The sequence below is a fragment of the Hordeum vulgare genome, chromosome 1H, assembly GCF_904849725.1.
Source record: "Hordeum vulgare subsp. vulgare chromosome 1H, MorexV3_pseudomolecules_assembly, whole genome shotgun sequence".
Classification (NCBI taxonomy): domain Eukaryota; kingdom Viridiplantae; phylum Streptophyta; class Magnoliopsida; order Poales; family Poaceae; genus Hordeum; species Hordeum vulgare.
In genome coordinates, this window is record NC_058518.1 from 506,449,464 (window position 1) to 506,465,246 (window position 15,783).

Genomic DNA, 15,783 nt, shown 5'->3' on the forward strand with positions numbered 1-15,783 from the left:
AATTTTTATCCTCTAAATTAAAACGGGTTTGTTGAGCATCATGCGCCTCATTTCTTTTGTGGCATTTAGCAACTTTTTCCAAAGCGGATTGTGAGGCCGAAAACCGAGACAACTTGGAGTGTCGACCACATGAGGGCGAGCAGTATGAGCGTGTGTCCGTGATAGCCAGTGGGCGCGAGTGCAAAACTTAGGAGGAGAGGGGCAAGAGGGCCGCTGAAGTTTTTCATCGAGGCTTGGCTTAGAGAGATGACGGGGCGACGATCATCAGAATGATGGGGGGAGATCGAGGGAATTGTTGCCTGCGCCTCTGCGGAGCGTGTGGGGGTTCCGCCACTGGCAATTGTTGCCTGCGCCTCTGCGGCCGGATTTGGCCTCCCACGCAAGAAAGAGAGGAGACGGGCCAGGGCCGGTGTCTGGGCCGGACGGACCGGTCAAAAGAAAAATGCATACGCCCATGCAACCTGAAATTTTTGTCTCAAAAAAAAGTGCAACCTGAAATTTTATCTGGCTTTCTGGATTTGACCCGTTGATATGAAGCTAGGACTTAAAACCCGTTTTGCGTTTTCTAGGCAATTGATGTGAAGATCTTTTTCTAGGCAATTTATGCAATTTATGTGAAGATATGTCCAGTTGTCTTTACGGGCTTATGGTCAATCCGTACTATATCGATTTAGTATTGTACTCCCTCCGTCCCGAATTAAGTGACGCGGAGGGCGAGCTAAGCTAGTATAAATTTGTATACAACTCGCATGAGTTAAATCGGGACAGAGATAGTACATAATAAAAAACGCATGTAGCCATGTCTGAGTGATGTAGTTGTAATGGTGAACTCCGTTAACAAATATCATCTCTCCTGCCTACTTTTTTGCAATAACTATTCCAACTCCTAAACATCCTTTATGGTGCTAGATTTTCATTGTTGAAGCTGGGCGTAAGTTGGAGAACAAAATCCATAGATGTTGTCGGCACCGCTTCGTTTGCAACAACAAGGTACACCAAATCTGCCACCCCAAAGGAGAACCGGAAAACACCCCCCGCATACCCCTCAATCTCACCGCTCCGGGTGTCGTCATGATGGAGCTAGGACCGGGGATATTCAATTCCAAACAAGCCTAACCCCTGAATTACTTAGTGGACAGAGCTTTGGGGAACCCTGAAATTGCGGGTGGCTACAAGAGGGAAGCCAGATATTTCCTTTCTACCAAAGTGTAATTTTGATGCTTAGGTGTTTATCGTCATGAGCAACGTTAATCTTTAGCCTTTAAATTAAAACGGGTTTGTTGAACATCATGCGCCTGATTTCTTTTGTGGCGTGAGTCACTGTTTCCAAAGCGGGCTGTGAGGCCGAAAACGGGGACAACGTGGAGCGCCGGCCACGTGAGGCCGAGTCATATGAGCGTGTGTCCGTGGTAGCTGGTGAACGCGAGTGCAAAACTTAGGAGGGATGCAGGAGGGTCGCCGAAGTTTTTTCGTTGGGGGTTGGCGTAGAGCATCTCTAGCAGACCCATATAAAGCTGACCCGCAAAAGTCGTTTGCAGTTCGTGAAAAAACGCTTTTGCGGACCGGCGTGGGTGGCAGCCGAGCACACCCCGCAAGACGGACCCGTATGAAAGGATATTCAAATCTTTTATTTTTATTACATTTTCAGGCATGAAAACACATTTTGTTGCTTTTTTATTTTCTTCAAAGACATTGGATACATCATGATTCACTTCGCCTAATCTTTGCTAAAACAGCAAGACAAAAAAAACTACAATTATACATTTTAGAAGATATCCAACTTCCATAACTGCTTCCACTAGTTGGATCAACATCTTCTCCATGCATTCATTGTTGATCTGGGGTTCTTCATCTTGCATTCTTCATTCTTTGGCTTTGATTCTAAAGAATTAGACGTTGCTTCCGCTCTAATTTCTTTTCTAATTACACATACAGCTGCATCGTTAGGCTCAATTATACTAAGGAATGCACAAACATCTATTAAGTTTCTTTCTATCAATAGATCGATTTATTCTTTTTCCCAATACCAAAATGAGTATCCACCTTCCTACACAGATGAACACCTCAATAAGCTAACGTGATTTAACCAAATAAGTTGACAGAGCCGAAGAGGAAGAAGAGTGTAGCCCATCGTTTTTGCATTTGAAGAATACCCATCCCAGGTGCTGTTGTGTGTTGGATGTGAGCCGCATCACTGTTTTTTGGTAGTCGTCGCACCGTATGAGCGGCATCGGCAAGCCGGCGAGTTGTTGCGCGACCATCGAGCTTGGGCGACGGATGGAAGAGTCCTTGTCGGCAAACCGAGCTGGCGACTAGAGGATGAACCAACACCTGCATGCGGCGCTGACGCTTTGCCGGGGTTGTGCGGGGTGCTCCATGACCAATCCATGGCTTTGGCGCAGCCGCCGATGGCCGAAAAAGCCAAATCCGATGGTCGCGACAAAACAGACGCCGATATGTACCTTGCCGGTGAGCCGAGGCACGAGGGCGTGGGGGAGGTCGATCTAGGGCCTACGGCGGCCAACCGGTGTGATCCCGACGGCTGGTGTGGCCAGAATCGAAGGCGGCGCCCGGCGACGGTGGGTGGGGGAAAAGCGCGGGTGAAATGTGCCACCAACCAACCGCTTCTAGATATATTTAGGCCATCGACGGGGCGAAGGGAGGAGAGGACATGCTTTTTCGCGGGTTGGGGGTGCACATTTTGCCGCGTCCCACAATTTTTTTTACGGGTCGGACGCGGTTGCGAGGATCTGGTCTGACAACATTTTTCGTCCCGACCTGTATTTTGACGGTTATTTTACAGGTTCAACCCTTTTACGAGGTGTGGTAGAGATGCTCTAAGAGGGATGGGCGGGACGGCGATCAACAAAATGATGGGGGATGAGGTCGAGAGGAAGGCGGGGCGACAATACGACGATAGCCGCCGGCCATGCGGGACGGTGGCAGGCGGTTAGGGCAGGGTGGGTCACGAGAGAAGGGAGGAACCACCTGATGGAGGATGAAGAGGAAGACGAAGAGGAGGTTGCGCGCTGCTGGCCGCTGGATGTTGATCGGATGGTCCATAAAAAGTGACTAACGATGGATGTTTTTTTTTGAGGTAACTTACGTATAGGCGGCCCCGAATTAAAATGATGATACTCTACTTTTTTATTTCCAGTGCTTCGAGTCATATGCATGCATAGAAATCACGAAGTTCTTTCGGTTTCGGGGTTTCGGCTGTTTCTTCTTCCCTGTATACTACCTCGAGTCATTGTCGTACTGCAGGAACCGGCTTGTACTCCACCCCAACCCATTGTACTACCACGTACAACTACTACGAACCTGAAGCTGTTACCGAAGCAAACACCAGCTGTTGAAACGATCTGTAAAATTCTGAATCTTAAAGCATCTCCAGCCGTTGCCAAGAGCACCACGGAATAAAAAAAAAATAAGGGATCAAATATTTCAGCGGGCTACAATAGGAATGCATGGAAGGGGCATCTTTTCAACCACACCCCATCCGAATCGAAAGTTTATGAAAAAAATGATTAGATGAGTCAAGAAAAATAACACGTAGGGAGGAGATATATGATTCACCGAAACTTCTGCATGCGCTTCCAAAAGCCCCAGCGCGTTGGGTTTTGTTTGGGTATATTGATGATACTAGCAAAAGGGCCCATGCGTTGCAACGGAAGAAAGAAATACCACACGCTCTTAATTATAAAAAAATGGTCTATAATCTGAAAATTTGTAGTTACGACACAAATAAAGATGGTCTTATCTTACTAAAATGCAGTTCAAAATTTCACAGGTCTTCTATTTTAACACGGCTTGCATATAGATTTAATACGTACAAAGAATCAGTCAAGTGACCTTCAGTTTCATCTATAATTCTGATTTTGTTGACGTGTTCATCCCCAACCCGGATGAGTACCGGTATGAAAGAAAGACGAATAATGACTTATTTATAAGATTGCACCCTAGATAGTATTTTTATTAAACGTTTAACAGATAAAATAATATCATATTTAAATTCTACATATTTTTCTAAACAAATTCCATATATAATATGTTAAATTTGGAGTTACGGTTTAAAAGATATGAGTATTTTAAAAAACATTTAATATATACTACGAGTTTAATGTCATAAACAGTAAGGTTTTTTTTATAAAATCACCTCGATGGATTTTCCGACGAAAGCGATAGCCTTTTTATTATATTGATGATTGATGATGATGATATTTTAACGTTCCGAGAAAATGTTGGAAATGTGGTTGAGCCGTTTTTCGATCGAAAGGCGTCTCCGAGCCTCATACCGAACCTGGCTGGAGATGCTCAACAAGTTGGCTGTCCGATCTCGCTTTCAGGTGGAGTGCTCGTCGTGTGTCTCTCACCCTCCTCCCACTTTTCTGTAGAAAGAGACGTGATCAGACACCATGACAACGTAAATGTAGCCAATAATAAGACGGACAAATGACGAAATAATGATTAACTAGCTCTTTTTCGAGCAATGAAATGAAATACATAGAATAACATCATCACAGATAAAACAATATGTTGGTCGTATGTACCCCCAGCTCTCACCAATACGAGAGCTAGCTTATTTGTTCTAGAAGCTACGGTAATTAATTAATCTGCTAGTCTAATCACCTGCTTACAATCTACACCACCTATAGCTAGATTAAATTCAGAGGGAGAAGCAGCCCATGCCGGAGCCGGAGCGTAGCACCAGGAACGGGAGCACGGCGTCGGGCGCGGGCGCACGCCCCTTGTCGGCGGCCGCGACGCCGTTGTACCTCCGGCGCGCGGACGGCCGGGGCAGGTTCTCCGGCACGACGTTCTCCAGCGAGTTGGCGTGCCACGGCGGGCACTGCCTCCGGTCGCTCCACCGCGCCGGCGCCTGCACGTGCACCAGCGCCGCCCCGTGCGCCGCTCCGTCGTCGACAGGTCCCCGCGCCATGGCCGCGCCGTCGACGGCGCCCATCGCCCCGACGGCCACCACGCACGCCGCCGCCGCGAAGCACGCCCGGCGCAGCGCAGGGAGGTGGGCGGGCGCCTGGGCCCCGCCGGCCGGCTGGAGGTGAAGGGTCGGAGACGGGGGCTTGAGCTGGTGGCAGCAGCTGATCGTCGGCATGGTCGCTGATCTCCTTCGATCGGTCTACTTGCTCCGAGATCTGTGTCTAGTTCTTATAGGCTCTGTCAGTCTGTCTCTCCCGACTCCCGGCGAGCTGGGGGCCGGTGCAGTTTCTTGGCAGGGGGGAGAGGAGGCTGCCTGCACGTTGCGGGGGAGATCGGCCGACCGGGGCCGTTGATTTGGACGTGGACGCTGGATTTGTATGTGCACTGGTAACTTGGCGTGTGGAACCACCTCCTCCCCGTCCGTCCCGGTGGCGTGCCGAGGGAGAAGGAGCAGTTGGGCACGACGTCGGACAGGGGACGGGGTGGGGTGGGGTGGGGCCCGGCCGCCGGTAGATATTTGGCGGTGGCGTGCGCGGTTCACGACGACCGATCGCCGGACGGACCGGGCTGGCAAGCTGGTAACTGTTCCGGTGTGTGGACTGTGGAGTTTTTGGGTGTGGTTGCACCACGAAAGTGCCCGGTTAAGAGCAACTCTAGCAGACCCAGCAAAAATTCGATCCGCAAAAAGCGTTTGCGGTTTCATGAAGATCGCGTTTGCGGATCGAAAACATTCGCGACCGAACAAAACCCATATCAAAACATGCATAATTTAAAAAAACACTTTCGCGGAAGAAATTACACAAACATAGTTTATCACATACTACATAGTTCATCACATTATCAACAAACTACAAGCATAGTTATACTACATACTACGTTAAACTAGTATTAGAGGGGTCGGATTTGACGGCGGCGAGGTCGCGGCAAATGGACGACGCCGTGGAAGAGCCGGACGCTCAATCCTCCTCGCCGGAGCTGCACAGGTCGACGTACTTCGCCGCCTACGACCACTCCCTCTTCACGGGGACAAAGCCCACGCCGGAGGACGACGAGGATCCGGCGTAGGAAGATCTCGCGAAGGAGAAGGACGCGCTCCGGCGGTCGTACTCCTCCGTCTCGCGGTGGTTGAAGCTCGCCGGCGGCGACATCCCGCGGTTGGTCCACCTCCGGGCGCCGCGCTTCCTCGCGTCGTCCGCCCGGACACGTCGCTCGCGCCCCGGGTCCCTCTCACGGTCGGATCTGCTGCCGGGGTCGCGTCCGGAGCTCCACATTCGGTCCCACATGGCGGCTGGAGGCGGGGCGGGTGGTCGCCAGCGACGAGAAATGTGGAGAGGGGAAAGGGGAATCGGGTGGCTCGCGACGGCGGGGATAGGGTTTGGACCCGCAAAATGGTCGCGGAACCGCAGTTATACTGCTCGGGGCGTGTGGTTTGCAAGCTGCGGCAAAAAAAAATGCGGGCCGGACGAGTATGCAGGCTCTGTTTTGATTGAAAAATTGGGCCAAGCCTGCATACTCGACGGAATTTTTACGGGCCGGGCGTTTTGCGGGGCCTGCTAGAGTCGCTCTAACACCGGTTTGGTCGGCCACGTGTGAAATGCATCGGGCCCGTGGTCTAATGACGGGTCGAGTCTGGTGTCTGGCGAAAGAGAAAGGAGCGGGCGGAGCGGAGCGAGCGCCGGTCGAACTCCATGCGGGAGAACACAAAGGTGCGGAATCTGGCATTCTGAAAGAAAAAAGGGGTGCAGAATCTGAACTGCAGAAGCGAAGAAAGGTGCACAGAATGTGCACTGCAGAAGCGCGTGGCCGACCCCCGCGGCCAAATTCACGGTTTTCACTTTTTTTTAACTTTAGCCCCATCTGATTCCGTATGTAACAAAATCGGATTTGATCATTTTCTTTGTGACGGTAAGCACCCACACCCTACCGTCATTCTCTATGGCGGTAAGGGTCAGGTCAACACAGAAGATGTCGTTTGACCCCGCTGATCCGACGGAGCCGCCTGCGTTGACCCAATTTGTACCGCCACAGGAAGTGGCGATAGGGTGTGGATGTCTACCGCCATAGCGGATGCCGATAGAGAAAATATCAGATCCAAAAAGAAATCATGAATGAAGTTAAATCGGGCTAAACTATATATGCCAAAAGGGTCAAAACCGTGAAATCGGCCACCTCCCTCACTCCCGGTCTCGTTGGGTTGGATATTTGTCAAGGTCCGGTAAGCTTTATTGTTTTACTGGTAAGATCAACGACTTAGATTTATTATATACTATTGTCTTTCATGTGAAAAGAGGGGTAAAATATGTTAGGATTTCTTTGATTCAAAGTAATTTCATAGGTTTTTAGAAAATTGAAATTCTTAGGATTTTTTAATATTGATCCTTCGATTCATTGGATTGGATCTCATAATTTTTCCTATGAAATCTTGTGTACTACATTTCATAGTAAATCTAACAGTCACTCCAATTTTGTTTTTTGTTCTTTATGTGACATCAAATGCTCCTTGCTAATCCCATGAAGTTTAAAGGGACGTGCCACTCCTTTTATTATTCCTATGTTTTAAATCCCGTGAATCAAAGAAGCCCTAAAACTTTTAAAAGAGCATCTAATTCAGAAGGAGAAATGGCCTCTATCGCCTACTATATCATTTGGCACATTTGGAAAGAGTTTAATAGGAGGAATATTTTTTGACATGATAGGAGGATTTTTCTTTGCCAGATCATAATTACTCCCTTGATCAGAACGTCAACGGCCTCCTTCTGGAGGCTTGTGGCGACACATTGTTTTGTGTGTACACTGTACAGCCAACGGCAGCTAGCAGATTCAGGCTTTCTTTTACTTGTGTGTTCCGTTACTGTTTTCCTCTAGGTTGTTTTCACTCCTTGTAATTATGCCATGCCTCTAGAAGGTTCGGCCCTGAATATCTCGATTGTTTAAGTCCGGAGAAACATCGTCATCTTGGCAGACTTTCTTCATGGTTGGTTGCACGGATATCCTCCAAGGAACAGGGATATCTCTTTTATGTGAGGGATGCCATCTGTTTGGATCCGAGACGAGGGAGGACAGGGGCAACCTGATGTCAAGAATATTTTCTCAAAACAGGGATGGGGTCAACCGCCCAAAAGGGGGGGGGGGTCGCGGCATCCACCCCATGCGATGTGTTCACTGGCCGGCGCTTCTCTCCTTCCTCCGCGCCGTCGGACGGTCCTCTCCTTCCTTCGCGTCACCGGCCGCTCCTCTTCGCCCTCCACGCCGTTGGCCGCTCCTCTCCTTCCTCCGCGCCGCCGGTCGCTCCTCTCCTTCCGCCGCGTCACCGGTCGCTCCTCTCCTCCCGCGTCACCGGCCGCTCCTCTGCTTCCTCTGCGCCGCCGGCCGCTCCTCTGCTCCCTCCGCGCCGCCGGCCACTCCTCTGCTTCCTCCGCGTCGCCGGCCACTCCTCTCCTACCTACCTTCCGCGCCGCTGGCCACTCCTCTCCTACCTTCGCGTCGTCGGTCGCTCCTATCCTTCCTCCATGTCGCGGCCCCTCCTCTTCCTCTGTCACCAGTCGGTCGTCTCCTTCCTTCGCATTGTCGACTTCGCACCCTTATCCTTCATTTATATCCCTCAAACCAAACAAAACATAGGATAACACCACCCTTTCAACCAAACAAAAAAATGACTATCCCTAATCAGGTGGTTGGGGATGCCCTCAACCACCCTAGCATGTCCCTGCAACCAAACGCACCCTTAGTTACCCAATGAAGAAACACACCCATCTGCGGGGCACGTCATACATGGTAAGAAACTAAAAAATACTAGAGGCTTTAACAAAGGGAAACCCTACGCGTCTGTCGGTTGATTTCTAAAAATTATCCGTCACCTGGGCAGCCGATGGATGCCCGAGCTGACATCGTTTGATCTAGCGTCCGCATCCCGCTGCATGGTCATTCGTTATTTTCCGCAACAAACGGTCTGTTGCAAAAACTAGACACTCTTCCTCGGCCCCGACAGAGCTGCGCCCCACGCGAGGTCGCCGCCAGCGTGCAGGAGCTAAACTGTCGTCTTCAAGTAGATGGCATCGAGAACCCGAGTTAATTTCTGAAACATCATCTCCGTCGCAGAAACAATGGCCATGTTATAGAAACAATTTCTGAAACAACAGTCGCGTTGCAGAAACAACGACCGTGTTGCAGAAAACAACTCCTGAAACAAACAGCCGGCGGATCATCGGCAGATCTAGCAATCTAACGGTCGTGTGTGGTCCTTTATTTTTGCAACAAAGATCATGTTGCGGAAACCTTTGAAACATATATCTTGCTACAGAAATTTTTGCAACACAGATCATGTTACAAAAAAAAAATTTACAGCAGAGATCATGTTGCACAAAGAGGATCAAAGAGTCGAACAATGGAGAAAAGCAAATTGGTTGAACGAGAGTTAGTGGTGGTGGATGCCCCAGGCTAAATCCACCGACTGATTGTTAGACTTTACCTTTAACAAAGGGGAACAACAAATTGAGAAACTCATTTGGTTTCTCTTGTCTAACCTGAATGTGAGCTCAATTATTGAATATTAATTGTGTCAACTAAATAAAAATAAATCAGCTTTAGTTGGCCATAAAATTGTTTTGTGCAATGCAATCCATGCAAAGGCTCGTCTCATACCTGCTAAATATGATGCCTCTCAAATCGTAGGTATTTCGTGTTTATTGCAGTATTCGAGTGGATAACCACTAGGAGAGTTAAGCCATGGAGGGGCTTACCGCCGGCACAATCTTAGATCGCCGTCGTCGCTCCAATTGGGTGGACATGAACCGCTTCAGCGTCACCATTTCCATGATAACCCGACGAGGAATCAGCCTCCCCCCTCCCCCCTCCCCACTTCCTACTTCGCCCTCCTCCTCCGCTGTCGCTCCGATTGGGTGGACATGAATCGGCATGTGTACTTATTTGGGCCAAGCCATGACCAAACCGGCCCAACTCGGGAGAAGCATTTGCTCACTAGCGCACACCCTATGTTTTTTTTCTTTTTTTATATATTTACGAAATTGAGAAGTATTTTATTTAAATTTTACAAAATGTATAACGTGCGTTCAAAATATGTTGAGACGGTAGTACCAAAATTGTTTAAAATTATTCGTACCATTTAAAAAAGTTTGTGATATATAGTAAATGTTCACGTGTTTCAAAAAATTATAGTTTCATGTTAAAAAATGTTTTATGCAATGTGGAAATAGGTTTATAAATGTTACAATATGTTTTACCATTCAAAACAGAGTTTGATGACATTTAAAATAAATGTTCACTCATTTCAAAAATATGTTCATGAAATTTTCAAAAATTGTATATACATGTAAAAAATTTGTTCATGTAATTTTCGAAAGAGTTGTACCATTCACAAAAACGTTTGTGACACTTAAAACAAATATTTACACCTTTCAAAAATATGTTCTTGACATGTCAAATTGGCAAACAAATGTAAGACAATGTTCACATAAATATAAAAAACGTTTTGTGCAACTCAAATTTTTTTACATGTATTTAAAAATGTATACATTTAATATATTTTTTAAAGATCAAACATGTATTTGGAAAATGTGGAACATGCTTGAAAAAATGCTATGCATGTATACCAAAAATTTAGAAATGTGTATTGAAAAAGTCAACATGTATTGAAGAAAAGGAAAAGAACAAAAGCAAAAATACATATAAATAACAAAACCGATACTAAAAACATAGAAACAACAAGAAGAAGAAGAAACCAGATGGAAGGTTCTAAGATTGGTTCGAAACTGTTCATGCGAGGTGACCCACACGTATGGTTTTTAGGGGGATCCGGTTGGCAGCGCCCACAGGACTAAAGGGACTCGGAAATTAAGAACGTTTCCAAACCGCTCAAGATGGTAACATATTGGGATGACCCATTTAGTGTCGCCCACCCGACTAGAGGGACTAGGAAATTAAAAAACTTTTCCAAAATCGCTCACAGCGACAGCAGCGCTTCGCGCCGCGCCCAAAAAAATTATTTGCCGCGCGCGCTTCGGCTGGTTTGGCGCGTCGCGCAGCGCTAAAATGCAGCGCGCGCGCCGCTCTAGCAGCGCGCAAAAATGCAAACATGTGAGTTTGACACAAATAAGTTGATGCATAAAAGTTCATCCAACCAAGTTCAAAATACAAACAAGTTCAAGACATATGAATGAAAGACACATCAATCATCATCTTCCAAGAAGAACAAGTGCTTCTCCCATTTCAACAACTTAGCTCGCTCCTCCATGCCCACCTTCCTCTCCTCCAATGCCACTTTCCTCTCCTCGGCGGCCACCCTCCTCTCTTCGGCCGCCAACCTCCTCTCCTCGGCCGCGGCATCTTGGTTCCTTGCCATTTTCCTCACCTCGCTGGCTTCTTTTCTTGCCTTCACAATAGCTTCCATAGCATTTATGAGCTCATCATCTCCTTTCCTCTTCTTCTTTTCGGTTTTGTCCTTCTTGCACCCATCCAGTCGTTTTGGTTTCGAGTATGAAACCGAGTTGGGTGTGGGGCTTCTCTTGTCCTCATGACTTGATGCATCCTCCTCCTCATCATCATCATTCAACTCAATTGTTCGCTTGCGTTTGTTGCTCAAATGCAAATCATCCAAATCTTCACGCTTCTTCCATTTCTCATCATCCTTCAACACTTCATAGCAATGAGGCAAGGTAAAGATCTTTCCTTTCTTGATCTTCCCTTTCTTGGTTGTCTTCGGTAGACGCCGCGCCGGTCCGCCGCCCTGCAAGCTTCTTCTTCGTCTTCGAGCTCCTGGAACCGTCCGCCTTCTTCTTCTTGCCGGATGTTTTTCCTTTCTTCGACCCCACCACGGCGGCACGGGACGGGACGACGGCGTCACTGACGGCGCCGACGCGACGCCACCCGTCGGCGTGGTCATCCGCGGCGGCAAGAAGAGGTTGCGTGCGAGGCCGACGGTCGGTGGAGCTCCGGCGGTGGCGGCGCCAACGCTCGCTGCGCTAGGGTTTTCGGCGGCGGTGGCGGCGGCGACGGCGGCCGCGGCGGGGGGCTCGCGGCTGTACAGCGGGGTGAGCGGGGTGCCGGTCTGCGCGTCCATGGTGGCAGGGGCGCTGGCGCCGGCGCGCGGTGCGAAGGAGGAAGAAAGAGAGAGAGAGTTCGCGCGCGCTCGAGTCTGCCGCGCGCGGAAGTGTGCGCTCCAAATTACCAGCGCGGGATGAGGCTATGGACAACGCGCCCAACTTGTTTTAGCGCGCGCGCGGTTTTTGCGCGCCCACTGGAGCATCACGCCGCGTCGCGCGCGCGCTAAAAAGGGATATTTTTGGATGCGACGCTTTTTTGCGTTGCTGTTGGAGATGCTCTCAAGACGCTAACTTATTGCAGGAAGCGTGATATATCCGCGGACAACTCTTTCGGAATTTTCTATTCATAGCTCTATGTGAAGTGGTGTTTGGGGTTTGTACGGGGAGGGGAACGGAGCGATTATAATGGGCTGGCACATTTAGCGGGTTGCAGCACCCTGGTTTTGAGACCTTTTCTAGCCGTTTTTTTTCCTGGTTTTGGGGAACTTCTAGAAGATTCCCTGAACCGTTTTTTTTCTTTTCTGTTTGTGTTTAAAAAAATGTTCTAGATTTACAAAAAAAAATCTAGATATTAAAAAAAATTGATTGAAGAAAATGGTCTGTATTTTCTAAAAATGTTCTTCAAATTCGAATAAAGTTCACACTTTATAATTTTTTTAGGAATTTAAAATTTGTTCAGGTTATTAAATTTATTCACAATTCAAAAATTGTTTTTAGTTTCAAAATTTGCTTGCAGATTCAAAAAATATTCATATTTTTATTGCTCACAATTCGAACAATGTTCACAGTTTCAAAATTTGTTAGCAGATTCGAAAATTATTCACATTTTTATAAAAAAATTTACGAATTTGAAATTTGTTTACAATTCAAAAAAAGACCAGGGTTTCAAAATTTGTTCAGAATTCGAAAAAATTTCACACATTTATATTTTTTTTTCATGAATTTGATATTTCTTAATGTTTTAAAATTTGTTCACAATTTGATAATTATTCGCGGTTTCAAAATATGTTCGCAGATTTGAAAAATGTTCCCATTTTTTTCGAAATTTCAAAAATTGTTCATGTTTTCAAAAAAATCCCTCATTTTCAAAATTAGAAATATGTTCCTGCTCTTTTAAAATTTGTTCACAGTTCAAAAAAGGTTCACACTTTTGTAATTTTGTTCATGAATTTGAAATTAGTTTACAATTTGAAAAACATTCGCAGATTAGAAAAATGTTCCCAGTTTCAAAATTTTGTTTCGAAATCTCAAAAAATGCTCTCATTTTCAAAAACCCTATCATGATTTTTTTTCACCAATTAGAAATATGTTCCTGTAATTTTAAAACTGTTCCCGCTTCCATATTGTTTCAAGATTTTTCAAAATTTCTTCTGAAGATTCAAAAAATATTCGTGCTTTAAAATTTGTTTGGGTTTTTTCAAAATTGTTCTCCTTTCAAAAAAAATGTTAATATTCAAAAAATGTCGTGTTTTAAAAAAATTGTCTGCGCTTCCAAATTTATTCGGGTTTTTTCAAGAAAAAATTCTCAAGATTAATGAAATGTTCGTGCTTTAAAACATTGTTCGCGCTTCCAAATTTGCTCTCAGTTTCAAATTTTGTTTTGAAAATTCAAAAAATGCTCGTGCTTTCAAATTTGTTCATGGTTTTCAAAATTTCTCTTAGTTTCAATATTTGTTTTGAAAATTCAAAAATGCTCGTGCTTTCAAATTTGTTTGTGGTTTTTCAAAATCCTTCTCCTTCTTAAAGTTTTGTTCTCAAGATTTGAAAAATGTTCGTGTTTTAAAAAAATATTCGCGCTTTGAAATTTGTTCGTGATTTTTCAAAATTGTTCTTCAAATTAAAAAAAATGATTTTTGCTTCAATACAAAAAGAAAAGGAAAAAGGATAGAAAAAACAAAAACTCAAAAAAAGTAAAAAAACACAAAAGAAAAATAGTAACAGAAAAATTGGAAATGAAGCTGAGGCGGCCCCATGTGCGACGCAGGACTCCCTGCCGCAAAGAGCGGCAGGTAGGAGCTCCCAACTCTCTCCTCCATCACGAATCGAGCTTCTCCCAAAAATATATATGTCTTTAGCAAGACCATAAGCTGGCAGCCCACTTAGATAGCAGACCAGCTCTAGATCCTGACCATAGGCTGGCAGCCCAATTAGATAGCAGGTGACACATTTGGGAAGGAAAAACAAATGGTTTGCATGCTCCTTGGGAGGGGCAGGCACATACATACATGATCTGTTCGCCGAGCCCTCGTCCGGACGGTGCTTCTAGTGTCGAAGAAGAGACGAATCTCATGGATCCGCCCGACATTTGTCTTCGGTGGATGCGTCTGGATTATGTCGTTGTTCGTCTACTTTTGTTTGTTTATACGTTAAATCCTTTAGATCTATGATTTTTTTTTCATTGGCGAAGGTTGTTGTTGTGATACGTTGCTCATATGATGTCTTAACACGACGACTTTTCAACACTATACTACAACAACACTTGTCCGGTTTGATTAAGGAGGGACGTGGACGACACCGTGTCTTCGGCTCATTTCAGTAATTGTGGATGTCACTAGATGGTCTACGAATATTGACGTAAGTTTTATTTATGTTGTTTTTATACTACCTTGACTATTGATGAATAAAAGTCTTATCTAAAAAACATGAGGTTTGATGGATGACTATGCGAGTAAGCGAGAGAGTTAGAGCATCTCTAACGGACGCGTCAAAAATCATGTGTACAATAAAAACCGCTGTTTTGGCGTGTGAAACGGTGGCTGCTTTCTCCCCGCGCTCCGTCGCCACGCCTTGTCCCCTCGTCTCTTCCAGCGCCTCCTCGCCCTCGCGCCCCCGTAGCAGCTACGGCGTCCGCGCCCGTTCCTCCGGCGTGTTTTATGCGGAGATCCGCTCCGACGACACGCGCCTTGAGCTCGGCTCGTTCGAGACCGCCCGTGCGTACGACGCAGCGGCGTGGCGCCTCAGGCAGCCTCAAGCGCAGATGAATTCCCCTGCTTCTGGTCACCGAGGAGGACCGCCGCGTCCGGCAGAATCGGGAGCGTTGCCTTGTGATCGCTGATAGGGACGAGGCCACCATGGTGGAGTGGCGCCAACGCTTCTCAGAGGACGTTGCCGTCGAGAACGAGTTCTAGGTGCGGAGGATGGTGAAGCGAGCTACGCGTTGCCAGGACAAGCGTCATCGCAAGGCACTGACGATTTTCCAGCTAGGCAACACGAATACGATTTGGGACTCGAACGATTCTCGATGGGAGGACGCGATGCTTCCCTCATCGGACTGCACCACTGAGAAGGAGGAGTAGTCTAGTTGTATTTTATTTCATTGGAATGTTTTATGAATTTGAATCTGCTTGTTAGTTTGTATTTGAATTTTAATGTTTGTCAATGAACTATTTGTATTTTAATTTTAATTTTTGTCAACGAATTAATTGTATTTGAATATATCTCCGTGAATCTAGGAACTTTTGCTTGCATTGTATTATTTGGTCTACGTACCAAACTATAACATTCGAGATTATGCAGGATTATACATCAAAGATTTAGTATTTGTTTTTTATATATGTTTAAACGCGTTTAACCGTGCCTATTAAAGCATTGCTTTGATACGTTAAATTTTACAGCATCTGAAAAAGCTAGCACGCCGACGGTAAAAAAAGCTCTTTCAAAGGTCACATTTTTCAATTTTTTTGTGCATGCTCGACACGTATGAGGCATGACGGAGTGCAGCTTTTGGTAAGCTATACCTACAAAATTTTGCAATCAATGACGAAGTGCATCTTTGGCGGCTGCATTT

General features: G+C 46.3%; 1 protein-coding gene across 1 annotated transcript; it reads right to left on the bottom strand.

Moving 5' to 3' along the window:
- Nucleotides 1–4,453: 4,453 nt before the first annotated feature.
- On the bottom strand, nt 4,454–5,433 carry LOC123420348. The gene has a single exon (XM_045107331.1). The coding sequence runs from the start codon at nt 5,111–5,113 to the stop codon at nt 4,667–4,669; it is 447 nt and encodes a 148-aa protein (XP_044963266.1). The 5' UTR covers nt 5,114–5,433; the 3' UTR covers nt 4,454–4,666.
- Between the last annotated feature and the right edge of the window lie 10,350 nt (nt 5,434–15,783).

Coding starts and splice junctions, on each gene's coding strand:
- LOC123420348 (XM_045107331.1), bottom strand. CDS start 5,113: ATGCCGACGATCAGCTGCTGCCACCAGCTCAAGCCCCCGTCTCCGACC.